A 27,905-nucleotide genomic window follows, 5' to 3' on the forward strand; every position below is an offset into this window, starting at 1 on the left:
GCAGCCGATAACTGGCATACGGCTCTGGCATCCTCTCTACCTCTAACACAGAGCCCTCATCAGAGCCTTCTCCAGACTCCAGGACTGACCCATGTTCCTCTCCAACCTCCTCCTTGTCCGAATCTGTTGCCAACTCCACTGGCCGCTGGTGGGCCAAACACTGTCTTGATTCTCTTTGTGATAGAGAATCAAGGCCGGTCCATCTTGAATGGGTATTTTTTCTGATCTTCTATATTTCAGGGCTAGCCTGAATGCTTATATAACCCTCTTGCATTCCTTCATCAAGCTGACCTCTATAATGCTGTAGGAAGAAAGAAATGTGGCATTATCAGGATGGCCATCAAGGATGATTAGTTGGAGCCACGCTTAGGGCCAAGTTTGGAGGGGCTCCAAATTTCAAAGAGCATCAGCCATGGAATCCAGCTTTGTTTTAAACATCTTTTAAAAAGAAAATCATATCAACAGGATTTTGTTTTGGTGTTTGTTTGTATACAGTCTGTTCTTTTATAGTAACTACACTTCATAATTAATCATAATTTTGTCAGTTTGGTAATATACTCATTTGTTTTGTATATTCATTTTATTTTAATATGTTGTATGTTTCTTCAAGATGGCCTTTACTTAGAAAGTCAGGATATTTATTTTGGCATGAATAAACAAGCCACATAGTGCAATAAATTCCACAATGGGTAAACCAACTTCCATGTATTTTTCATATACGTTTTGCTACAAGCTGTCTCATATGACTTGCTTTGCAACTGCAACCTTTGAGATGCACACTCAGACCAGAATTATATGCACATCTACCCAAATCCTATTGGCTTCATTGAAGAAGTCTACATGCAGGCAAATTATGCAGAAGACTGCTGTTACATTTATTTCTTCTTCTCATTCTTGAAAAGAGTAATGAGTTCCAAAGACTCTCAGGCATACTGACTTCACGTTCTGCTTCTGATGTATTTTGTAGAGTCCTTGGTACTCTCTGAGTTTGCTTGTTTTCTTGCAGACATTTTGTTACCCAACTAGGTAATACCAATCAGCTCATTAATCATATTTTATGGCGTATAAGATGACTTTTTAACCCCAAAAAATTGTTTCAAAAATCGGAGGTCGTCTTATATGCCGGGTATAAGAAAGGCCATACCAAAAAACCAAAACAAAAGAAAAAGCAACGCCACCAAGCAAAAAGCCGCACTGCCACCAGCGCAGACGCTGGCCTTTCAATCGATAACCTTGGCGCTCCTCGCCTGGGCACATGTATGGATGAGCGCTGGGAGGGCTTAGTAAGGTCTGGCTGGCGGTCTGGAGGAGGAAGGGGCTGAGCTCAAACTACGAAAGCCCAGCAGCGCAGAGGCCTTCAGCCGGCTTGAGGGCGCCGGAAAGTAGGAGGTTGTCTTATATGCCCAGTCGCCTTATACAGTGGCATATACGGTAGGTAACACTATCAGTACTGATGATGTTATCTAGTTGGTTTATGAAATATCTACAAGCAAACAATCAAGCTCCGAGAGCACCAAGGACTCCAAAGTTCAATCCCGGGCTATATATATTCTCTTCTATATAATGTTTCATAGATATTCCTTGACTTACAACAGCACATTTAGTGATCTTTCAAAGTTACAATGGCATTGAAAAAAAGTGATTTATGACTGTTTTTACACTTCCGACTTTTGCATCATCCCCATGGTCACAGGATCAAAATTTAGATACTTGGCAACTGACTCATATTTATGATGGTTGGTGTGTCCCAGGGTCATGTGATGCAGCCTTCTGACAAGCAAAGTCAATGGGGAAGCCAGATTCACTCAACTGCACTGAATCACTTAACCAATGGCACAAAACTCACTTAACAACTGTCTCACTTAGCAACAGAAATTTTGGACTTGATTGTGGTCATAAGGCAAGGACTCCTTGTATTTGGGTTTGGCTCAGCATGGTGCATGGTGATTTGTCACTTAGTATTATAGATGAATGGAACCACAATGGTTTGTTCAATAAACTGTAGTCAAAACAGTTTAGTGCAATATATCAACCCTGAACAAGCCAAGGTGGCGCAGTGGTTAAATGCAGCACTGCAGGCTACTGCTAGATCAGCAGGTCAGCAGTTCAAATCTCACCGGCTCAGGGTTGACTCAGCCTTCCATCCTTCCGAGGTGGGTAAAATGAGGACCCAGATTGTTGGGGGCAATATGCTGACTCTCTGTAAACCGCTTAGAGAGGGCTGAAAGGCCTATGAAGCGGTATATAAGTCTACTGCTATTGGACTGGCCTCTCACCCTGTGCTATGCTATGATGCAAAGTGTTTGGTGTTGATGTTGTAAACCCAATAGTTGCATTGTACTTTAAAAAAATAAGGCTTAGCAAGTTATGGGGATATCTTCTTCCAGTTTGTAGAAAGAACCGCTTACATCTCTAATCCTAGGGATGCAAGGAGATGGATGAAGCTGTTGAGAACTATAGATTCTCACCCTGAACAGAATTTGGCCAGGGATGAGGACCAGGGTGATTCCATCCCTGACGAACGATCGTGTAGAATGGGGGGAGGGGCGTGTTTCCTGAAAATTCAAGAACTAGCTATGTAAGGTAAAGGTAAATGTTCCCCTCACAAATATATGCTAGTCGACTCTAGGGGGCGGTGCTCATGTCCGTTTCAAAGCTGAAGAGCCAACGCTGTCCGAAGACATCTCCGTGGTCATGTGGGCGGCATGACTAAATGCCAAAAGTGCACGGAACACTGTTACCAAAGTGGTCCCTATTTTTCTATTTGCATTTTTACATACTTTCAAACTGCTAGATTGGCAGCAGGTAATGGGAGCTCACTCTGTTATGCGACGCTAAGGATTCGAACCGCCAAACTGTTGACCTTTCTGATAAACAAGCTCAGCGTCTTAGCCACTGAGCCATCACATCTCTTGTATTAGCTCTGTACTTACAGGTAAATCAAGAATTCAAAAACTTTTTATTCCAAATAGGAACCCTGGGAATAATTAGCAGATGGTGAGATGGAAGAAGAGGTGGAGTAGCACATTTTCACACACCATGTCTAGGTGGAGGGGTTTGTTATTTTCATAATTCTCCCTCCCGGAGGATGTTCTATTGTTTCTGACAGCACTGGCCATGACCTGGGGAGGGAGAACTTACGACCCATTCCCCCTCCCTCCCCTACAGGAGAAGCAAAGTTTTAGATGTAATAGACGCAGCTCAGACAATCTCACAAATCCTGCTGATGAAGAATGACTTTAAGATCCTGCTTTCCCCATCCTAATCTACAAGAGGAAACAGGAAAAAGGAACTTAAAACTCCCATTGCTGAGACAGCTAAGAGCTTGCTCTAGTCCACCACAGTGAATCTGTTGCTCGCTGGTAAGCAAGTTTGCTGTGCGATGCGAAGGAAGAGCGAAGATTGAGGTTTATCCCACTGAAAGGACCTCTGGTATTTCATGAACTAAAGTATAAACTGGATGGATATACTTGGAAAAGCGTGGACATTTTTAGCACTTCTTCTTTTCTTTGGACTCAGCCTTATGCTTTCAGGTAGGAGTATATATATATACATTTTAGTTCTTTGCAACTTCATAGTGAAGATCTCAAAATCCTTGCATTAAAGTTGTTCTATAATTGTCTATTCACTTAACTTGAAAAGTGATGATAAAAAGCATAATCTGTGTTAGCCATGCTGTCTTTTGATCATTGGGGATGTTCATGAGTAATTTAAAAGAAGATTGTTGTAGAGAAATGTTTACAAGTCAGATGTTTAGATTTACTTTTGGTAAGATTTGTTCTATCAAATAATTGTCTGACAAATATGTGGAATGTTTGCACTTCTCTTTCTGGGCACAATTTAAACAGTTTTGGTATTAGTGGTTTGATGTTGTCTCTCTTTTGATTACAATATTAGTACTTTAGTTCGGGGAAAACCAAGTCTTGTACAAATATGCATTAATGACAAAATTAGCTTCCTTTGTTTACATGTTGACCAGCAGCTCTATAACATTTCTTAGAAGTAGAATTCATGCTAACATACTAAATTCAGCTTAGAATCATTACCCATTTTAATTGTGATATTCACATGTTTTTAAAAAGTGTTTTGTTTCTTCTTCTCCTGCCTTTAGTTAATGACTATATCCCAAGTATCATTCATTCAATAGCTTATCTCTGGCCAGTCTGCTTTGATTTTCCTAAATAAAAATGTTTCAACCAAAATATGGTAGGAATGGAAGGAAAAAAAACACATAATTAAACAAATAAATATGAAACATCTACTATGCAGGTGACATGGATTCAAATTTTTCAGGTCTTTGCACAGTTTCCTCATCACACATCCATTTATACTATTAGAATAATATGGACCTATTTTTGAAAGTGTTTGTAAGGATGAAATGAAATGAAAAAAAAGCAGAAAGCATTTTGTCCACAAAATCCTATGTATTATATTTCAGGACTATCTACACTCGTCAGTCTATTTTTTTTTTTAAAGCACCTATTTCTTTTATGTTTCAGTCCAAAAATTCTTAGAAAGAAAGAGTAAAACTTGTTAAAGGTTATTAAGGTGTAAAATTAAGTTCATTCACTCTGGAAATACTTTATCCTTTAGGAGCCACTGAAGAAAGGTGGAATATAAATTAAATAAGTAAAATACTAAGCAATCTATATCTAGTAAAATCAAAACATTATTCAGTCATTCGGACAACAAATATTGATTCCCTTTATATTCCAATGTTAAGTTTTTTTAAATGTGTGTGTCACTATCAGCACGAGACAAAATTAACTACTTTAATTCCACAAATATCTGTAGGCTTAACCGTGCAGCATTTTCACTTTAAATTGTAGCAGTAGGTTTAGCAGAGGGGAAGGGAAAGCCGGTATCTAAATTAGAGTTCTGTCCTTTCTATAAACTAAAACAATTCCCGGCAAGTTGTTAATCTGCACTGAGAAAAAGAAATAGAGACCGTAGATTTCTTTGTTAGTTTTAATTATCAAATCATAACTAGATCTTTTTAAAGAGGGCTTGCCATCAATAAGTAGAAAATAGCATTCAATCTTTAATGTATGTTCAATATAAATATAAAAACAAAGAATACAATTTTTGAGAGTTTGTATACAGAGAGCAAAAAGCTGGATTTTAGGGAGACAAAGAGAGAGAGATGGGTTTAGGTCCTATGAAAATTCTATGACTTTGAACAAATTGTTTTGTATCCTCAACTTTCTTTACTTTCCAAAATTAGGGAGGAGGGGAGGAAGGGGCAAGGATGCATACTATCATATCATTTTAATTTCTTTAAAAGGAGGGTGAATGCATGTAAAAATTATTTTTCCACATTGAACATTCATTATATACTACTTTATTAAATGGGGAAAAAAATTATGTCCTTGCTGGTCCATTATCCACTTGTCTTCCTGGTAGATATTGTGGATTTACAACCACAACTGAGCCCAAAATTTATGTTGCTAAGCGAGACATTTGTTAAGTGTGTTTTGTCCCATTTTACTACCTTTCTTAACACAGTTGTTAAGTGAATCACTGCAGTTATTAAGTTAGTAACACAACTGTTAAGTGAATCTGGCTTTCCCATTGGCTTTGCTTGTGAGACGGTCGCAAAAGGTGATCCCATGACTCAGGGACATGGCAACCATCATAAATTTGAACCAGTTGCCAAGCATCTGAATGTTGACCATATGACTGTAGAGATGCTGCAACAGTCAGAAGTGTGAAAAACAGCCAGAAATCACTTTTTTAGTGCTGTTTTGAACAGTCGCTAAATGAAGTATTGTAAAACAAGAACTACTGTATTCCTAACAATAATCGCTGTGCTGGATACAAATTCTGCAGGGCTAAAATACTCTTGGCGAGTCAGAAGATGCATATTTATCCTCGCATATGAAAGAGCTGCTGACCCCCTGGCTTTGCCTGCTTTAGGTGTGTATTGGGGTCACACCCATCTCAATAGATCTGACAGCTTTCCCGCTTTTGTTCAAGTGTGATATCATGTTTCCTGGGGCAAGCAGGGAAGACAATGCGAACACGCCTTCCTCTAGATACAATAGGCGGAGTCCAGGAAAGCAGTATTGACATTCCCCGAACGGGGAAGGTATTAAGAGTGATTGCCCATTGGCAGGCTTTAAAAACTGGCTTAGCCTCGCCCCAAGTGGGGTGGGAGGGGGAAGGAAGGGGGTGAGGTTTGTTGTGGGTGTTGCTGCTTAGGAGGGCAAAAATTACTCCACCCAAGGTGGAGAACAGGCCTCTGGGTTTTACTGCCAAAAGCATTAAATGTTTCTCGCCTCCTTTTTCCTCGTGTGACCTACGGGGCCATGTTCTCTGCCAATTACCCCCCCCCCCCGGAAGACTAATGCCAAGGGGACACGGAAAGAAATAGTTTGTCCTTTCTATCATAATGTACACTACTAAAAAAGCCCTAATAATCTGGGATAAAAGTGTCAATTAATGGTAACAGTCAGTAAGCAAAGCAAACATAAGCCTGTTGTCCAGTCAGTAGTATTATAGTAGCTTTGAATCTATACAGCACCGTGAATTTACTAATTGTTTCTAAATTTTTATACCCATCCTGCTTTCAAAGACTAAGGGGGTTCTCAATACAACAACAATAGATCCATTGACGACAGCAAAAGCCATTGAAAAGTAGCAAACATTACAACCCAACTGATCAAAACAAATATGACAGATTGCTGTATATTTTGTACAGTCTTACAAAACATGAACCCAGGTGTGGCCTCCTAAACCTCAGCAGCTGTCTTTGAGATGAAATTTGGAGGATGAGTTGAGTTTGGGAAGGAGAGATGGTCCAGATACCAAGCCATGTAGAGCTTTATAAGACCAGATGTGTGACTTGAATAGGGCCTGTAAGTAATTACGATGATGATGTCATTCCCATGACAACTGCTATACTTCCATTCTAAAGCTGAGATTGATAAAACAGCAAAAATCCACAATGAGGGGGCTATCATTTGTCCTGATCTCAACATAATGAGACTAAATGATGATGATGATGATGATGATGATGATAATAATAATAATAATAATAATAATAATAATAATAATAATAATAATAGACGAAACAAGAATACAGAAAAGATGTGATAAAATCAAGAATGGAGAGTTGGCAGAACAAAGCACTGCATGGCCAATTTCTGGAAAAAAATAAAAGATAAAGTGGACAGTGAACAAACTTGGTTATGGTTAACAACATGTACATTAAAGAAAGAAACAGAATCACTAATCCTGGCTGTGCAAGAACAAGCTATCCGCACAAATGCCATTAAGGCCAAAATCGAAAAATCCTCTGATGATGCCAAATGCAGACTTTGCAAAGAAGCTGATGAAACTGTTGATCACATACTCAGCTGCTGTAAAAAAAATCGCGCAGACTGATTATAAATTGCGGTACAATTCAGTAGCACAAATGATCCATTGGAATTTGTGCAAAAATTATAATATTAAAACAGCAACAAACTGGTGGGAACATCAGCCTGAAAAAGTCACCGAAAATCAGATGGTCAAGATCTTGTGGGATTTCCGTATACAAACCGATAAAATACTGGCGCATAATACACCAGACATCACACTGGTTGAGAAAAATAAGGTCACAATCATAGACATCGCAATACCAGGTGATAGCAGGGTCGCCGAGAAGGAACATGAAAAAATCGCAAGATACCAGGACTTAAAAATCAAAATTCAACGACTATGGCACAAACCAGCAGTGATAATTCCAGTGGTAATTGGCACACTGGGTGCTATTCCAAAAGCACTGGAATTACATTTAAAACAGTTAAAAATTGACAAAATCACCATCAGTCAAATGCAAAAAGCCGCACTGCTTGGATCTGCACGCATATTACGAAAATACGTTACGACGTCCTAGGCCCCTGGGTGGGGCCTGACTAGTAACCAATGCCAAATCTGGCGAAACAACTGGCCGCTGTGATACAATTGTATAATAATAATAATAATAATAATAATAATAATAATAATAATAATAATAATAACAACAACAACAACAACAACAACAACAACAACAACAACAACTTGATAAATAATAGCAATCCCACTTAGACTTATATACCCTTTACAGTGCTTTACAGCGCTCTCTAAGTGGTTTACAGAAAGTCAGCATATTGCCCCCAACAATCTAGGTCCTCATTTTACTCACCTCAGAAGGATGGAAGGCTCAGTCAACCTTGAGCATAGTGAGATTTGAACTGCCAAATTGCAGGCAGCCAGTAGGCAGCAGAAGTAGCCTGCAGTACTGCACACTAACCACTGAACCACCAAGGCTCATAATAGCTTTATTTCCACCAAATCATTGTTTGCACCTCCCTATTTCTCACAAAGCAATTTAAAACTTAGGTAGAATTTGCCTTTGTTATTTGCAGAGATTGATTCCATCTCTCAGGACCTAGTTTCAAGTCAACAACAATCCCACAGCTGCAGCAATTTTTACCCATAACCAGAGATTCTGGAGATTTTCTCTTCATACTACATGGTGTAGAATAGAGATTCTCAACCTTTCATTTCTTAAATCCCACCTATCATTTTATCAAAGAAGCTTTGGCTACTCTTCCAAAGATTTTTCAAGGGGCAACTGGACTTTTCTTTGAAAACATTTCGCTTCTCATCCAAGAAGCTTTTTCAGCTCTAACTGGATGGTGGGAAAGGATTTATATTCCTTGCAGACAGCTGGTTATTTGCATTCTTTTAGGCAATCATTGAGACCACGAGGAGGTTTATCTGTAGCATCGGGGTCACCTTAGTGGCACAAATGGATGTGGAACTTTCTTAGAACTGTTGAAAGGTTTGTGTTGTAGACTGGAGATAGATGATGTCATAGCCCTCCCCCTCTGTTCAGAGAAGGCTGTTCAATTTTGACATAGATGGTCTATTTGACCCCCTCTTTCAAATCAGCGGTCCTCTCTGTCCAAAATGTGGACTTTTCTATCTTCAAAGGAATGGCCTTTGTCTTTTAAATGCAGATGAACTGCTGAATCTTGTAAGATTATGGTTGACCTGAAATTGGGTACCAAGAGATGGAATGATAGGAAGCAAGAATAATTCCACTAGGAAGCCAGGCTGTTCATAAGAGCTGCACAACCTGAACAAAACCTTTCTCTCTCTATTTTTTTTTTAAAAAACACCTTTGGCTGCAGTTTTCATTGAACTGGGGCAAGTCAGAAATAAATATATTCCCAAAAGCAAGATCCTGAATTGAGAGAGAGATTATCGTGCTTGTCTTTAGAAACAAAACAAAACAAAATGCCTTGTATCATTTTTAAAAAATGCATACACATTTCTGAATCACAATCATCTTCATCAGATATATACAAGTATATTGATCTTGTAGGAAGGGAAGGGAAAAGTTTATTGGTCTTGTGGGAAGGGGAGGGAAGGAAAAGAAGTGTATTGGTCTTGTGGGAAGGGTAGGGAAGGGAAGAGAAAGAGGAGGGAAGGGAAGGGAAGGGAAGGGAAAGGGGAGGGAGGGAGGGAGGGAGGAAGGAAGGATTACCACTAATGGCATTTACAAATTGGTACTTGCTGTGTCATATCCTTCTAGAGATTACCCTGACTTTTGTTAAGTTGATGTCCAATTGTGCTAAATTTTCTGAGAATTCTGTTTCTGAGAATTCTGCTTACATGTATCTTTGCAATTGCTTCCCTCATGGATTGTTCCCTGGTGTAAAAATGATGATTTAATTGGGGGATCATTTTAAGAGATAGTTGGTGAGCAAGGTTTGTTGTTGTTCAGATGCAGATACAGTAGAAAAAATATATATCCTTATTTAGCTTAAACACTTTTTGCTACCATCTGCTGCTTGTCTGGATTTGTGCTGGTACTCCTAGGTTGGTACTAGTCAACAGTCAGGCTGTGAAAGACAAAACTATCCATGTCCTGCAACTATTTGGTATCACTTAAGTATTTAATTGGGGTGGAAGATTCTATGGCACTAGCAATCTATAGATATTAACTTCTGTATATGGACATTTTGGAAAAGTGTATCTGGCAGTTCTAGAACTATCCTGCATTTTCCAGAAGTCAACATATTAGCTAAATTTCTCAGTCCATGTTAAATTATTGCTTTCAGTAAATCTTCTTTGAGCAAGAAGAAAACTGAAAAATGTTTTCCCATCCTCAGTTAACATTAGTTGCCAGTCCAGTAAGTCACTGTACTTGGAATGGATGATGTGCTATTTTGTTCTTCAGGTCAGAGAGCAAATATCTTGCATCTTGCTCTGGTTTTGTGACTTCATCTTCAGCAGCCATCTGATGAAGACAAATTAACCCATTTGCCTTGTTTTGCTATATACTCCTTGCAGTAACCAAAAATTTATCTGAAAAATGATGAGCTCATCTTCACATCCACGTAATCACAGGATGAACATGCCCCAATAATTGTTTTCATATGACATGTCTCTGCCTTCTTCATAACTCCAGCCCACAACTGAGACAGTCTAAAGTTTCCTTAGCTGTTCTAGTTTCAAAATAGGATATTCCCCCCCACCCCGTCTTCCTGACTATTTTTTTCCATGGATGTGATCTTGGATACTTCAGTGTTGATGAGGTTGGCGTTCTGCTCAGAATCTGGGATCTGCCCATTTCCTGTTGGCCACTTTAGAATGTTGCAAGTAGATCCTCCCCACTTTGAATTGTTGTACTTCTGCTGACAAGGGGTTTTGTGTGGCTATATCTGTGGTCATTACTTTGAAAGGTGGGTTGTTTTTCCTATCCCGACACTACTTTGCTGACTCAAAGACTTCAAGGTGCCACCACCCATAGTCTCCTGCTGCCAGCACAACTATCATTGTGGTACTCATTAAAGATGGAGCTTGCTTGTTCCCTGTTGCTCACTCCTGATTCTCTCCACATCACTAGTTCATGTCTATGATCTGCCAGCCTTGGTGTTCTTTTGGAATAAATAGCCCAACTGCAATGGTATGTAGTCTGACCTTAGGAGTAGGATAATGAATCACAGCCAGGGAAACTGAATGGGCAGATAAAAGACAGCTTAGCCCACAGCAGGAATGTGGGCAGGGCCAGCAGTTCAGAAGGGACTCCAACTAGTTTTGAGGTCTGGAAAGGGGAAGCGGGAGAGAAGTACAGGTAATCCTCAAGGTATGACCATAATTGAGTATGTTGTGACCATCATAAAGCAGCCCACCATGTGACCTGATATGATTTTATGAGATTTTTCAGCCATGGGGCAGGTTTTGCCAGAATTTGGAATTAAGTTCCAGTTTTCAGAAAACATTGTAAATGGCAGTCCTGTGGTTACCGAATGCTTCAAACAGTCGCAAATGCAGGCCAATTGTTGAGCACCCAAAATGTGTTTGGGAAAAGGAAACGGGATCTTCAAAACTCTGTCATAAATAGCTTTTTTGGGAGGTCAGCTGTAATTTCAAACAGTCCCTAAACTTAGGTTGTAAGTCAAAGACTGCTTGTACTTTTACACTTGCAAGATTTTGTTGATGTAAACTTACAATAAAGTAGAATTAGCTCATCTGGCCGTGTTTCTTATATCGTCAATCATGTAAAGTTGACATCAACTGACAAGTAAGAGGCATGGAGCATTTCTGTACCTGCAGTCTATTAGTTAGCTGCTTGAAGGAGTCTAAACCAGTCACTTTCAGCAGAGATAATCCTCACAACAATTAATTTAGTGACCATTCAAAGTTACAACAAACAGCATTGAAAAAAGTGGCATGACCATTTTTCCACAGTTATGACCTTTGAGGCATTCCCACAATCATGTGATTGAAATTCAAATGCTGGTTTATATTTATGACCGTTGCTGTGTCCCAAGCTCATGTATTCCCCTTTTGCAACCTTCTGACAAGCAAAGTCAATGGGAAGGCCAGATTCGCTTAACAACTGGGTGGCTAACTTATCAGCTGCAGTGATTCACTTAACAACTGAGGCAAGAAAGACTGCAAAATGGAGCAAAAACAAAATTCTCACTTAATAAAGAAAGTGAGACATTAACAAGAAATCCTGGGGTCAATTGTGATTGTAAGTCGAGGACTACCTGTGTATCTACCTCCACTTCCTGTCCTTATATCATCATACATTAAGGAATATGATTGGTAGGTGCTTTTCCTACCAATGAGGAGGAGGAATAACAAAAAGGGGGAAACTACCAATCACTTTCCTAAATTTATAAGGCCTGTACCTCTTGCCAGCCTCATTCTTGAGGCAGAAAGAAGATCATCAGTAAAGGCAAAGCAAAGCACACAGGCATCCATTTCTGTTTTACTAGATTTGCTGTCTGGATCATGTCAGGATCTTAGGAAAGGATGAGAAGCAAATATAATGAGATGAGTACAGTAATGTAGGTCTGCAGAACATTAATGGTTGATGAATCAATGCAGTCAGGAAATGGTCCCCAACAAAGATTTTAGGTAGTTTTGCTACTTAGCTGTATATGGTATAAACTTTTTAAATAAATCCAGATTTTGTAAAATTTCTTTTTGTTTAAATGCTGGGAGAATATTCTTTCCCACCCCCTGAAAATGAAAGCACTATAAATTAAAGCAGTATAAAGCTGCTAATCCAGAGGTGGTATTCAGAAGGTTCTGACCAGTTCTGGAGAACTGGTAGGAGAGTTTTTGAGTAGTTCGGAGAACCAGTAAATACCACCTCTGACTGGCCCCTCCCCAATCTAGTCTCCGCCTCCTGAGTCCCAGCTGATCAGGAGGGAATGGGGATTTTGCAGTAACCTTCCCCTGCCACACCCACCAACTAATCCCCACCAAGCCACACCACGCCCACCAACCCACGCCACATCCACCAAGCCACGGCATGCCTAGCCCACAGAACTGGTATTAAAAAATTTTGAATCCCACCACTGTGCTAATCGTGAGGAACTTTACATGAGATATGTAAATAGTTAACCAACTGGAATATGTTTTTCCTCCTATTTTTAATTAGAAACACACTCCCTTTTGTAAAGATATTAGGCATGTGAAGCTGGCTGAGTGACTTTGGGCCAGTCACTCTCTCTCAGCCCAATTCAACACACAAGGTTGCTGGTGTGGGGAAGATAGGGGTAGGAACAGGAGTGGGTTCCAGCAGGCACTACTGCCGGTTTGTTCATGATGCGCGCGCATTTGCAATGCAATAAAAATTGCTCTGCGCCTGCGCAGAAGCCAAAAACAAGATGGTGGCACCTATGCCACCTCCCAGAGAACCAGGTCGGGGGCGTGGCAGGCCTGTATCACTGCCGGTTCCAGCGACCCAGGCCACCAAACCACTACTGGTTCAGCCAAACCGGTCCGAACCGGTAGGAACCCACCACTGGGTAGAAAGGAATATTAAGTACATTCACCCACCTTGACTTACTTATAAAGTAATATAAGCCATAAAATAAATAAATAATGCGGCGAATGCATGTCTTCGACTTTGATAAGGAATTGAATCATTATTTAGCCAAAGGAAAGCACCAGGAGAGCAGGAGGCAAATGAAGATATATGTGAAGGAAATCTTTTTCCACATAATTGGGCATCAGAATAATCTTAAATTCCCAAGCAAGTCTCTTGGCACCATTTCTAGATAACTCTGAGAGAAGAAAGAGATAAAGGAGATAGAAATGAGTAGTAGAAGCCAATGCTTTTGAGAAACTTCTATGAATGTGTTTTGCTCTGAATTCAATCCATAATTAATACATACTAGAAACTGACATGCCAAGGCATTAGTATTAAAAAACAACCACCACAATGGCTATCATTATTGAAGCCAGAGCCTTTAGATGTGATTTTATTTCAGTGGCCAATTCTGTCTAAAGTGTTTACAGTAATGCCTGGCCTCCTCTTCTCAGAAAATGTTCCTCCTCTATTAGACAATGCAAATTATCTTGGTTGGGATTAACTGCCTTTGGATCACTAGGAGTATCAACTATAAATTTGTTTCAATGTAATTAATTACCCTCAAGCTTTAAAGGCAAAAATATTGACATATGAAACTTGCCTCCACCCTTGGATGTCTGAAGTAAATCCCAATCGTGTTGAGACCAGGAATCAAAAATGTTATATTTTAAAAGACTGCATCTATGTTGCTTCATGAACTATTTCAAAATGAAGCAAAATCAAAATTTTCTCCGTGCCATGTAATCATCCTGTGCCATTTATCTAAAGACTCCAGTTTCTGTTTGTTAAGTATGATGATTATTGGTTAATCATCACTGATAATAAAAGAATTGTAGGAATAAAATGTGGTTTATCAAAAGAAAGAAAGAAAACATGCTCTGTACCTAACCTCATTCAATTTCAGAAAGTTTCTTGCTAATTTGACAACTCCTACAGCCTTTCTCCACTGCTGAGTTAAAGTATTATTTGCCAATGAATTAACAGAAAACTCTAGATTTGAAATCTGCTGGCCCATCTTGCTTTACTGAATCTATTGAGACATATTACCATTTGGTGTTGCCTTAACTGGGCACATGCTAGCACAGTGGTGGGATACGACCGGTATGCCTCGGTATAGGCGTACCGGTGCCTGCTGGGAGTACCAGGTACTGCTCCGGTACAGTGCTCTGGAGGGTCCACCCGCCCGGCCGCTCTCCTTACCTCTTTTTGAGCCGATCAGGACTTTCACGCACATGCACGGAGCGTATGGCACCTGCGTTATGCTCCGCCGAGCAGCTGGAGCATCACGGGTAGTAAGTACACATGCACGTGCTATGCGCGTGCTGCTGGTGTTCATGTGGTGGACTCCAGGCCCCGTTGCAGCGTACCAGTTACAACAGGATCCAGAACCCACCACTGTGCTAGTAGCTTATGATAAGCAAAGCAATGGTGATTCCTTCAGCTTTGCTGTCTTCCCTTCTTCTAAACATCACCATCCACTGTGTTAAATATGGATGCCATTAATCATTGGACTACCATTAGTAACAGAGCAAGTCTCGCTGCAGGACTCTTCTATTTCTAGACTTTGGTTTAATGTGAGTTTAAGACCTGGAAGCCTTCTTTTACACCGGGCCTTCAGGCCTGCCATATTTTCTACTGTGAGAAAATGGGAGGGCAGATTATATGGAGTATGGGAGATATGTAGTTAAAATAACATTATTTTTCACAAAGTCAAGGACACCTTACCTGGCAGCTGCTATGGTATGATTGGGAAGCACCTCCAGTTTTGGACGGTGCCTGATTGGACCATGTGATGGACATGTGGGTGCTGGGCAGGGAATTTAACTTTCTTTTAGGTGGGGAAAACCTGGAACCTTTGAGATTTGGGTTTTCCCAGATGTGCCAATATGGCACATCTAATAAAATGGAACTTTGAGGAAACTCAAGCCTTGGAGTCTTCTTTCGTTGGGGGTGTTACTTGGAACCCTGACATTAACCCAAATCTGATAGTGAGGTGAATGAAATTAAGAAAACAAAAGCATATTCGAATCGTGTGAGTTGAGTCACAAGGAACACTTTTACTCAGAACTCCCCCCCCCCCTCTATTTAACTTTTGCAGGACTTGAATTTGACTTCTGATGATTTCATGGACTTGTGCATGTAGGATTTTTTTGACAAAAGAGTAAAAGTAGTTCTCCGTTTTCAATTTTGCAGGTTGGCTTTGCAGCCTTAGAAGTTCTAGAACATGTAAGCACTCTCCATCTAAATCCTAACCAAGGTCAATTCTACTTTGCTTTTTATGGGCCCACTGAAAAAGGAGGATAAAAGATAAAGAAGTAAAATTAAATGGATTCTTCAAATGTTTTTTTTTCCTTTTGTTGCAGGCAATGCAGAGACAGCATTTGATTTGATATTGATCAACTCACTCCCCACTGTGGCCGATTCAGAGACATCACTAATTTGTATTGCATCTCGATGGTGTTCCCTGGACTCTGTTAAAATTGGCCGAGATTATGATGCCTTAATGAGCCAGAATCGAAACCCCTTGGCAGTGGCTGAGGATGAAACGAGAGGGATAGCAAAAAAAGTGACATGGCAAAGGGAAAAGTCTGGGGAAAGCATTGGAGCATACTTTTGTGAAGGAAAATTCAAAGATAACATGAAGGTGATATATACAATGAAGATGCAACGAACAGGTACTTTGTCCTATTATAAGCAAAGGTCCCACTGCAAATACATGTTTGAAAATGATTTTTTGGAACCAGATAATTACTTTACTTTACTTTACTTTACTTTACTTTACTTTACTTTACTTTACTTTTTTACTTTTTACTTTTTACTTTTTACTTTTTACTTTTTACTTTTTACTTTTTACTTTTTACTTTTTACTTTTTACTTTTTACTTTTTACTTTTTACTTTTTACTTTTTACTTTTTACTTTTTACTTTTTACTTTTTACTTTACTTTACTTTACTAAGATTTGTATGCCGCCCACTCCCTTGGGACTCTGGGCGGCTCACAGCAAAAAATAAAAACATATAAAAATTTTAAAAATACAATTATTAAAAATTAATACATTATCCATTCAATCAAGTGGGGCTGGATATTAATCAACAGCCCCAGGCCTGCCGGAACAGCCAGGTCTTGGTAGCTTTACGGAAGGCCGGGAGAGTGGTAAGGGTCCGGATCTCTGCGGGTAGCTCGTTCCACAGGGCCGGTGCAGCTACAGAGAAGGCCCTCCCTCGGGGAGCTGCCAGCTGGCATTGTCCAATTGATTGATTGGTTATCATCAAGTCCGCATTGACTCTTAGTGATCATTCAGATCCTTTTAAAACTTTTGGCTATTGGAGACAAATAATAAAAAATGGGAGCTCCATATGGGGACATAGGTCCAGATATGAATATCCTTTACAATTGTGACAAATTCCAAACTGGACTATTTGGGCTATAAGATAAATCAATATTTTGGGTAACGAAATTATAGGTCAGGTTTATCTCAATCTGCAGGTAGCGTCAGAGTTGACAAGAAAAGTGGTGGGGGAATAGCAATAGCAATAGCGCTTAGACTTATATACTTCATAGTGCTTTATAGCATCCTCTAAACAGTTTACAGAGTCAGCATATTTCTCCCAACAGTCTGGGTTTTCGTTTGACTGGCCTCAGAAGGATGAAAAGCTGAGTCAACCTTGAGCTGGTGAGATGCCAACTGCTGGCAGTGGACAGAATTAGCCTGCAATACTGCATTCTAACCACTGTGCCACCATGGCTCTGATGCATAGAATCAGCAGAATGAGGAGTACTTCTTTAGCATCAATTGTCCGTTCTCCCTCCCCGTTATATGTCCTCTTGATTCAATAGAGAAACAGTGTTTTCCTCCTTTGCTGGGTAACATCCCCTCCTGCTGCCTCTATGGATCAGATGTCTCAAGAACAGGCTTTGACAGATGACTACACCTATGGGTCTAATCATCATTCAAATATTGCCTCCTCCCTTGAGGAGAAGAATTGGTGATTGATGATCACATTGGTGATCACATCGCTAGGTGATGACAAGGGACTCTATTCCACCACCTTAAGCCCTGTCACATTAAATCTAAGAGAGTCCAGCAAGTTAAAATTAGTGATTGGCCTTGTTGCTGATATTCTTTTGTGTTAATCGTGGACAGGCAGAGAAGCACATTATTGCAACCATGGGGAAGAATCCAGTGTGAGACAAAACAAGATAATTTTTCAAATGTCCATAAACATCCAAAATTAAACTTCTTAAATCTCAATTTCAATGGAAATAGAGATTTTAGATTGGATAACTGAATAGTGAATATAATCCTGTAGCCAAAATGCTGCCTCCTTTGGAATGTACCTTTTAATCAGTACAACGGCAACCCTTGCTTTATATTAAGCATTTAAATTTAAAATGCCAATGTTATATGAATAAATAAATAAAATGTTGCTTCAAAGCTCTTTTATATGGTTTTTGCATGTTGGATGATGAATTAAATATTGTGTTTATGGTAATAAAATTCTAAAAATAGATTTCTTTCTAATCATCCAAAACATCAAGGCTTTCTTTGTTAAAACATGCAAGGGATTCTGTGTGTGTAGTTAAATATCTGACTGTCTAGGACCAAAATAGTCTCATAAACCTCTCGCCCTTTCCTGTAGCAATTTCTGGAATTTTGTTGCATATCCGTTTGTACTATATTTTGAAACGTGTTTATAGACATTTGACTCCTTGGTGTACTTCAATATTTGTGTGAAAATGTAATATATTTGATTAAAATTCTATCCAGTATTAATTCCTCTGTTTTAACTGTACAAATTATAATAGAGTATAAGGCTACACACAGTTATTGTCAATAAGGAAAAGCTGGTTTTCCTGTATCCTATTGCTATTCCCATTGCATTTCAATGTAATGCAATGGGAAATAGCTGGGGGTTATAAACCAAATTGAACTCCTGGTTTATCACTCTCAGTGATAAGATCACTCTCAGGCTTCTTAGGAGAATATCAAACTGGGAGCCTCAGTTCAATTTCCTTTTTCTGTTGAGATTTTTTATTATTATTACAGAAGCTCCAAACTGAGGCTACTGAGCAGTGTACAGCAATAGGACTTCTCATGAAATAATGAGGAAATTCCTGGCAGTGAAAACGTACAATATTTATTGTAAGGAGGCAAGATGTTCCATTGCTTAATATATTACTCAATGGGACTTCTTGGGCAGGAAGTTGGACTGGAAGACCTCCAAGACCTTTTCCACCCCTATGATTCTATATATTATAAGAAATATTAACACCTACAGTATTATTATAAAATAATACATTATTAAAGAGCTGTGCTAGCACAGTGGTTAGAATGCAGTATTGCAGGCTGATTCTACTGACTGCATGCAGTTTGATTCTCACTGGCTCAAGCCTTCCAAGGGCAGTAAAATGAGGACGCAGATTGTTGGGGGCAATAGGCTGACTCTGTAAATGACTTAAAGTGCTATGAAGCAGTATATAAGTCTAAGTGCTATTACTACTGTCCTGTGATATTGTAAGTACTTGACACTCTGAAATTTCTTCATTGAGTTTCCTCTCAGTTCCTTCAAAATGGTTGTGCTGGACAATCCTTCTATGTCAGAGTGGACAATTCTGTAATAGATCAGCTTTTTCAAAGTGGGTGGCCTTCATGTGAGGTTTGTAACTTCAGAACTCCTTGTTGGAGTGGCCCCAGTGCTCATGGTGGATATCTTGATTGAGGTTTAGACAGGGGTGGGTTACAGATTCTTTTATTGTTGGGTCGCTCAGGGACACGCTACGTGCGCATCCACAGTAGTGAAAAAAATTGCTTCTGCGCATGCGCAGAAGCAAAAATACAAGCTGGCGGTGCCTATGGTGCAGCCGATAGAACCAATTCAGGGGCGTGGGTGGCTGAGTTACTACCTACTCGGCCAAACGGGTCCACACCGCTAGGAACCCTCCTCTGGGTTTATATAAGGTGAGCAAATAATTAATCCTGACGTCAAGTAGTATCCCAATAAATATTTGCCAAGTTAATTTTGAAAATGGAATGGTGCAGTTCTCAAGGCAGTGGACTATGGTTGGAAAAACTAAACCTAGTGAAATGCCAGAAACCCCTCAGCAAACTGTGGTTCCAGTTTAAGATGTCAAGCAAGCTGCTCCTGCTACAAAGCCTGGTTATTCTTCTTTCCTGAATGAGGAATCCAAGCCACTTGTAAACAAATGAATTACTCAAATATAGGCCACAGACTAAAAATACATTGGAATGGAGCCCATGAAAGAATGTGGATTCCTCTGCCTTCTAACAATGTCATGAAGCATGGAGCCGATGGATAAATTGAACTAGTGATACAAAAGGAATAAGGCTCCAAAGTAGGAGGGAAATCCAAAAAAATGAAGAGAAGAGACCCCAGGAAGATCTTCTTTGGAAATAAGTATGCATATGTGTTTGTGTGCATATATGCATATCTATGTTAAGCATTTATTTAATATTTACACACACACATATCACTTACCCACACAGAATCAATCAAAAAATTTACACATACTTTGCTAGAAAGACCTTCTGCGAGAATGGGCTAGAGCTACAAGTCCAAAAGCTTGGAAGACTAAACCTCTGGTCCCAGTGACCGACCCAGATTGGATCCTGTAACACTATGCTGGGACAGGTATATCCACCTTCATTTATGGAAAAGATTTATAGCTAAAATTTGAAAAGTTGGCTTATAGAATTCCTTTGTCCCATTTGGAGATCATTTTCAAATAGAACATTACTACATTCTTTTTAATGAACCAACCATCTCTGAATATATTCACATCAGAGGTGGGTTCCTACTGGTTTGTAGGTATTAACTCGGCGCCCATGAACCCAAACCGGTTCTATTGTCACAGGCGCCATCTTAGTTTTTGGTTCTGCGCAAGCGCAGAACAATCTCCATTGCAGAAATTTATTTTTTCCCCGTTTTTCTAATGTTCTGAGCATGCACAGACCTTTTTTTGGTGTAAATGCGCACCAAACCAGCAGTAATGCTGGTAGCAACCCACCTCTGATTCAGATATTACACAGTTTCCCCCCATATTACAGTATGTCATTCTAATTTCCATGCTGGAGGATTTGGTAAGAAAGAACAGATCCATAATCTATTTTGTTTTATTTTTATTTTAGCTTCGTTCCTACCAGTCGCTTTAACCATTACAGCAAACAAGGGTGAAGTTGTCAACATTTCCTTCATCAGAAAGGTTTTCAATGAGGAAGATGCAGTAATCTACAAAAATGGTATTTGTGCTTTTTTTTCCCCTTTCCTTTCTGGATAATACTGTAGAAGTAGTCCTCAACTTAGGCTGGTCATTTAGTGACTATTTTAAGTTACAACAGACTCTCCCAAAGCTACTTAAGACCTGGTTACAGCCATTGCAGTGTCCCTGGTTTGTTCACCCTTATGACCAACCACAGGGATGCTCCATTCACACAAACACCCATTATCTCCGCATGCAGGTCTTTGGCCTGGTCCCAATTCAGCCATTCAGCAACTTATGGGAGCCTAAAGCTGTGCAGCAAAAGCTATCAGTGCATGGGAAGCTGTTAAGAGCTTGTAGGGCGAGACCTTTCCCCCACATAGCCACCTATGGACTTGCAGAACCAAACCTGCTCCTCAGCTAGCTCCAGGGCCCAGCAGTATCCAAACTTACCTTTCTATTTTTTGCAGAGGTGCCCAGCCGATGTGATGCAATGAGATACCATATAATATGATGCAATGCAGTGTCATGCCATGCCATGCAAGGCTCAGCTTTCCTACAGAGGTCATCTCATGGCAACCTCGTTCCATTGTTAAAAGTCTATGGAGTTTCTCAGTTTCTCAGTCATCCGGGTCATGGTTGTCCCAAAGGTGCTTTTTCAGAAGGCAATTGGACTTTCTGGGTTTTTTCTTTGAGGATAGAGATAAACCTCCAAGTGGCCTCAACGACTTCTCTAAAAGGATGCAAATGACTAGCTGTCTGCAAGAGATATAAATCCTTCCATTCCCCACCATCCAGTCAGAGCTGAAGAAGCTTCTTGGATAAGAAATGAAATGTCTTCAAAGAAAAAACAAGAAAGTCCACTTGCTTCCTGAAAAAGCATCTTTGGGACACTCATGCTATTGTGCAAACTGATACAGACAGTCCTCAACTTGCAACAACCAATGAGCCACAAATTTCTGTTGTTAAGTCAAACATTTCTTAAGTGATGTGTGCCTCATTTTATGACCCTTCTTGCCATGGTTGTTAAATGAATAACTGCAGTTGATAACCTGGTTGTTAAGTGAATCTGGCTTTGCTTGTCAAAAAAAATCACAAGGGGAATCACAGCAACGGTCATAAATATGAACCAGTTGCCAAACACCTGAATTTTGATCACATGACCATCAGGATACTACAGAGATCATAACTATGAAAAATGCAATTGGGTCAAATTAGTGTTGAATCTATGATTTATGGTGATTGTATCTTATGATTATCACTTGTTGCTTGTATACACACTGAGAGTTTATACCCTGGAGACAAATTTCTTGTTTATGTCCAATCACATTTTGCCAATAAAGAATTCTAATTCTAATTCCAAATTAAAATGTGTAATCTTCATGGTGGAAGAATTATATAGTAGCTAATTAAAATGATTAAAGTGATAATCTGGAAATCTGAGACTGGATAACTGGGTACAACTGGGTATTACCATATTAGAAGAAAAAGATCCAAGTGGCAAGGGGTTTTATTTTGTATTTCAAATTTTAATTGATCTGTACATAACCCAAGAAGTGTTTTAATCTGAGTAATAGTAACAATTAAATGTAGAATCTCCCCTATCTCCATGCGAAAGAAAATAAGAAAAATCACAAATGTTCCATTTTATCTGTGCTCATTGTTTCATACATTCAAAATATTAGTAAAGCTTTAGATGTCAAGTGATGAATGGGTGCTATGGAAAATCAGTTGAAGACATGTTCTCATTGTTCTCAGAAGACATGTTCTCATTGGTTGATCCACATCTTCAATTACATGCCTTTGGATTTTTCTCTCCATTGCAGGTACGTTTATATACTCTGTTCTCAAGCGAGTTCCAGAACTGCTAACAATACCCCTGTCTTCAGTTCACCTTGATAATGCAGGAGTTTACTCAGCCAGATACATAGGAGGAAGCCATTTCACTTCAGCCTACACTCGACTGATTGTACGAAGTAAGATTTGATCAACTCCTTAAACAGAAAGCTAAAACAGGAATCCTTTGGCCTTTACTCATAGGATGTTCTTTTAACACTGAGTCATGGGTAGAGATATTATTTGCCTCTGGGGTTCTGTACAAGCAAGCTGAAATGCTATCAACTTTCTTTTTTAAACTTAAAAAGTATGCTTAAGTTGCTCTGTTTCATTTTGAAGAAAATACATCGTAAGATGCCAGTCTAAAGTATGTTCCTAATTTGGATCAAGGTGCCAAGCCATCTTACAGCTGCAAACTGGTTCCCCATATCTCACTCTTATCATTCTTTTGAGGTCTTGAGCCGGCTATTTCTTGCACATCTGACTTTTTACAACATACGATGTAGCTCTGGAGAGATTTAGAGAAGAAAACTGCGATGAAGCTCTGGTATAGCTAAGGAAAGAGATGTTGCAAGATTTCTTTTCCAAAACAAAAATGTCTAGTTTAAATCTGACCTCCAAAGTGTAAACCAGTTAGCATGCAGTTTTGTTCACTTTCAACTAAAGATATGTTTACCCACCCACTTGGTTTTACTCAACAAACCCCCAGAATTACTTTCAGGCTATCCAACATCCTCCCTTTTGCCATTCTCAAAAGCCCCAATATAGATAATCCTCAATCTATGACCAGAATTGAGTGAAGAATTACGATTGTAAGTCATACCGGTCATTAAGTGGGTCCATCACATGACTGACCTGATTTTATGATTTTTTTGGTGCAGCAATTGTTCAGTGACTCTGCAATTGTTAACCAAACCTATTCTCTGTAATGGGTGTTGTTGTTTTTTTTGCTGAAAACAAGAAGTAAACACTGGTTTCTGGCAAAAAAAAAGTCATAAATTGCAGGATGTTCCAAATGCAAGTAGCTTACTGAGCATACCTGGCAGGCAAGGCCAAGAGATGGGCTGTCAGAATTCTGAATACAGTTTATAAGAATCTTTTGGGGAGGTCTGTTGTAACTTTAAATGGTTGCTAAGCAACTGATCATAAGTCAAGGACTACTTGTATTACCCAGGAGCCTACCAGTGTCCCCTCCAACTAACTGGTGGGCCTGCAAAAATTGGCAACTAATCAGTGTTTGACTTCTCATGTTTTCCTCATTCCATTTGATTTTTGTGGGAAGAAAATAGAGCTGCACATCTGAAACGCAGCAAATTGCCACAAAATGCCTTGCTTTTGGTGGGGAAGGACAGTTGGGAAGCTGGAAGGCAAACCTTCCTATCGGTGGGGAAACAGCCAACCTTGCAGCTCCAATATTAACACTCAAAACTGTCTTCTCAGTTGGAACCCTGGAGCTTCCTTAAGCTGAATATTAATAGGCGAAGCTTTGGAAGAACTTCTGAAAAGTGAGGTTTTGATTAGGATAGGTTGTCCATCCAACATCAACATAAACCGGATGTGTGGACTTTGCAGCCAAAAAATTCAGTCTTAGTCTACTCTATTCAATCAAACTTGATTACCCTGAAGTTTAATAAGCCTTTCATTTTATTGGCCAAAAAAGAGAAGAAAAGAGTGAAGTAGGGCAGTAGATTTCAGGCCACCCTTGCAGATCTGTTATTCTGGGTAATTTAGGTCTGGAACACATAGAAAATTTCTTGAGTTAAGAGGAAATTATAGAATTATGCAATCTGAGTTATGAAAAATTTGTTTTGAAGACCACACCCAGCAGTGACTGACTGGGCTAAATGAATTCATTGAGATAGCATACATTATGTTCTTCCAAATATTTGTCATCCCCTGTATTTGGCTTCCTGTTTTTGTTCTTTAATCTTGATAGTTGTTAGTCTTTCAGTTGCCAGCATGTCTTATGAGCTAGGTGCAACTGCTTGCCATTGGAAGGCATTTTGGTGATTGTAACAATCTTGTAGTGTTTTATCATTTTGTCACCAGGGATGAATTATCAAGGCTCACATGTGACTATCAGACAATTGTCAAAAATCCTGTCAAGATAGACTCCTTGGAGTCCAACCTAAGTGCTGGTGATTTCATGGTTACATTTTTTTAGTTTTATTGACAATCATATTGAAGTGGGGCCCTCTATAAGGAATCCAGTTCAACCACTGCTCACCTGCACTTTTCCTGTAAACTCTTTTGGTGGGAGGGAAGAAAAAGGAGAGGTAACAGAGACAGGGAGAGCAAAAAGTTTTTCAAAGAGAGACAAAACCATTCTTCCTCAAGAGATTTCTTCTAAGATGATACAAATAAGAAAGGCTGTTCATTTCCCTATGCTGTGCTCCCCTTGACACTGAGAGATACTCCAGTGGAGATTTACAAATCCTTTTCACTATTTAGCTTACCAACTCTTCTTATGTTTTTATGTAAAGGGTGTGAAGCTCAGAAATGGGGACCTGAGTGTTCTTTTCCTTGTCCAGACTGCAAGAATAATGGCATCTGTCATGAAGATACTGGAGAATGCATTTGCCCACCAGGCTTTATGGGGAAAACATGTGAGAAAGGTAAAAGAAGAAAAAAGATCATGTGTTGATGAACAATTTCCCCTAAAACAAGAGATCAATATATCTAATATATTGACCACATTTGAGGTGTTATGGTTTAGAAGCTATCAAAGAAGTATTTACAAAGATACTGGTAGTGGTGAAGAGCAAAAAAGTATTCCCTCCCTTATTAAGAGAATTTAGTACAGCTTAATCCTATAAAGGTTTCCTTGCTTTTAAGGAAAAGCTTTTAAGGAGGAATTAAACTGAATTTCCTTCCTTCCTTCCATCTTTCTTTCTTTCTTTCTTTCTATTTCTCTTTTTCTTTTTCTCTTTCTTTCTTCCTTCCTTCTTTCCTTCCTTTCTTAATCTATCAATCTATCCATCATCATATCATTTATCAACTGCCCAAGTCTGGCAGTTATGTCCAAGTAAATAAATAAAGCATGGTTTCCAGCATTTGGAGACATAAATGTTTAATGTATGATCTAAGCAGGGATGTCTAGTGATTGTGCTTCTCTTACTATAGCTGTTAACTTCCAAGGTAAAGTAAAAATGAGCTCCCACCTAGGAGTTACCCACTTCTCTGTGTGTCAGACATTAAAAAAAGAGCTTTGTTGAGTGAATATTTAACACATGCTTTCTTTCTGGAGGATTCTGCTTTTGTTATATTACTGATTGATTGATTGATTTAATAAATTTATAGGCTGCCCAATCCCAAAGGACTCCGGGCGGCTTACAGAAAATAAATTATTAAAAAGTAAAGAGTTATAAACGGAGGAAGACAGATTTTTTAAAAAAATTACTTTTACACTTTGAAAATAAAGTTTGCTTATCACAATTTTCAGGCATCCAAGAAATATTATTTCACCTCACTTTAAATATTGTCCTTTTTTTTTAACAACAACAACAAAAAGCTTGCGGAGAAAACACATTTGGGAAGGCATGCCAAGAAAAATGTAAAGAAAAATCAGGATGCAAATCTTTGGTGTTCTGCTTGCCTGATCCATATGGATGTTCATGTGCCTCAGGATGGAAGGGACTCCTGTGTGATGAAGGTAAAATGAAATAAGAAAATTAACTTTGTAGGTTCAATATATGTGTTTGTGGAGGGAGCAAGGGATAACTCAGCTTTGCTAAGAATATACTTTAATTCTACGGGGAAAAAAGTACAGTGGGATAGTTTGCTCATTTTTAATCCAGCCTCTGGATTAAACTCATTCCTTCTATGCTTTTTAAAACCATATAATGTAGTCAGCATCTCGGTTGAATATTGCACAAGTGCTTAAGGAAGTCAATACATATTTTTCTGCCAAGAAATGATATAATGAGGTAATCCTCATTTAATGACTGCAACTGGGACCAGTAAATTGGTCATTAAGTGAAGCAGTTGCTAACTGAAACTAAGACTGTGCTTAGGATCTTACTTCAAGCTTTTCTTTGCTATAAAGATTTGTAAATATTGAAAACGTGACGATTGATCATGAAACTACTTTTTTCATTGTTGATGTAACTGGAAACAGTTATTAAACAAGAGCTACACCATAGCTACATATGGGAGGAGTACAACATTTAGCCAGCTGCAGAGTTTAGTTTTGCTCAAAATTATATGGATTTTACCAAGGGTAAAACACATCCTTTGGAATATACTCTGCTGGGGTCTGGATTTCAGCAACTCCCTACCAATGTGAGAGAGTCTGATGTCAGTCAAATATAGGATGGTCTAAAACAGGGGTGTCAAACTCGATTTCATTGAGGGATGCAGCAGGATTGTGTTTGACCTTGGGAAGCCAAAGAGAGTGTGGCCAGGGTGGGTGTGGCCAGTTCGATGTCACTTGTGTTGGGGGTGCCTGGGGCGGCCTGAGCGCTATGCCACAGAAAACGGGCTCCCGAGTTCCTTTTTCAGCTGCAATGGCCTCGTACAACCCTCTGCCAGTGAAAATGGAGCTCCATTTTCACTGGCAGAGACACCATGGGCCAGTCCCTTGCTGTTTCCAGGGCGGCCCTGTGGGCCGGATCTTAGCACTCCATGGGTCAGATCCAGCCCCCAGGCCTTGAGTTTGACACCCCTGGTCTAAAAGCATGGTAATCTGTTGCATAATGCTATTCAGGCAGTTTGCTATGTGTGCAACCTAACAGTTCACTGGTACTGTTCATTTTGGCAGGTTGTGAGCCCGATTTTTATGGACCAGACTGTAAATTGAAGTGTAACCACTGCAGTAATCGAGGAGCATGTGACAGTTTTAAGGGCTGCATCTGCCAGTTTGGGTGGCATGGTCTGCAATGTGAAAAAGAAGGTAAAGCAAAGGTAACCCTGTAATACCACACCAGTTTGCATGTTTCGCATCATTTTTGACACCAAAGATTGGGTACCTCTATGCCAAGGGAATCCAGCCATTGCCTGCATTCGAAGACAAATCAACATGAAAGAAAACTACAAAGAATTTATGCAGGGTTCATGAACTATCGTTCAGCAGTTCTAGGGCTTTTTTAAAAAAAATAAAGCAAGCATGCTATTTGAAAAACAGCAACACAAAAAAGGTATTTAACTCTTCTTTCCAGCAATTCCTCCTCTCAAAGCCAGTTTTTATATCTTCGTTTTCTCTGAAAGAGAAAATACACCCTTCCCACTAACATACACATCCCAGGAAGCAAGACATTATTAGCATTGCTGCACATGATACTGTATATTGCTTTACAATTCATACTCATAGCTTCCGTTATTAATTTTTTAAAAAACTGTACTGTAATACTTGTTATATTCTGGGTGAAGAATGGAGGTGAGGCCAGAGTGATTTCTAACAGTTGCCTGTCAGTATTCTAACAATACTGCCTGTGAGGCAACTGTTGCTCCCTGCCTGACACAGCTCCTTTTATAGGGAAGCTGA

General features: G+C 39.4%; 1 protein-coding gene across 1 annotated transcript in view; it reads left to right on the forward strand.

Annotated features, from left to right (window-relative positions):
* The first annotated feature begins 3,373 nt into the window (after positions 1 to 3,373).
* TEK (TEK receptor tyrosine kinase) overlaps positions 3,374 to 27,905 on the forward strand; it is a 60,128-nt gene continuing 35,596 nt past the window's right edge. The window contains exons 1-7 of the mRNA XM_087716135.1: positions 3,374 to 3,533; positions 15,733 to 16,044; positions 20,517 to 20,627; positions 22,414 to 22,563; positions 24,907 to 25,038; positions 25,935 to 26,075; positions 27,183 to 27,314. Of these exons, the coding sequence (XP_087572261.1) occupies positions 3,461 to 3,533; positions 15,733 to 16,044; positions 20,517 to 20,627; positions 22,414 to 22,563; positions 24,907 to 25,038; positions 25,935 to 26,075; positions 27,183 to 27,314 (1,051 nt within the window). The 5' untranslated portion in view covers positions 3,374 to 3,460. The remainder of the gene's footprint in view (positions 3,534 to 15,732; positions 16,045 to 20,516; positions 20,628 to 22,413; positions 22,564 to 24,906; positions 25,039 to 25,934; positions 26,076 to 27,182; positions 27,315 to 27,905) is intronic.

The sequence above is a fragment of the Thamnophis sirtalis genome, unplaced genomic scaffold (assembly GCF_051295495.1).
Source record: "Thamnophis sirtalis isolate CommonGarterSnake01/CBP01778 unplaced genomic scaffold, rThaSir2_p1.2 scaffold_5, whole genome shotgun sequence".
Taxonomy (NCBI): Eukaryota; Metazoa; Chordata; class Lepidosauria; order Squamata; family Natricidae; genus Thamnophis; species Thamnophis sirtalis.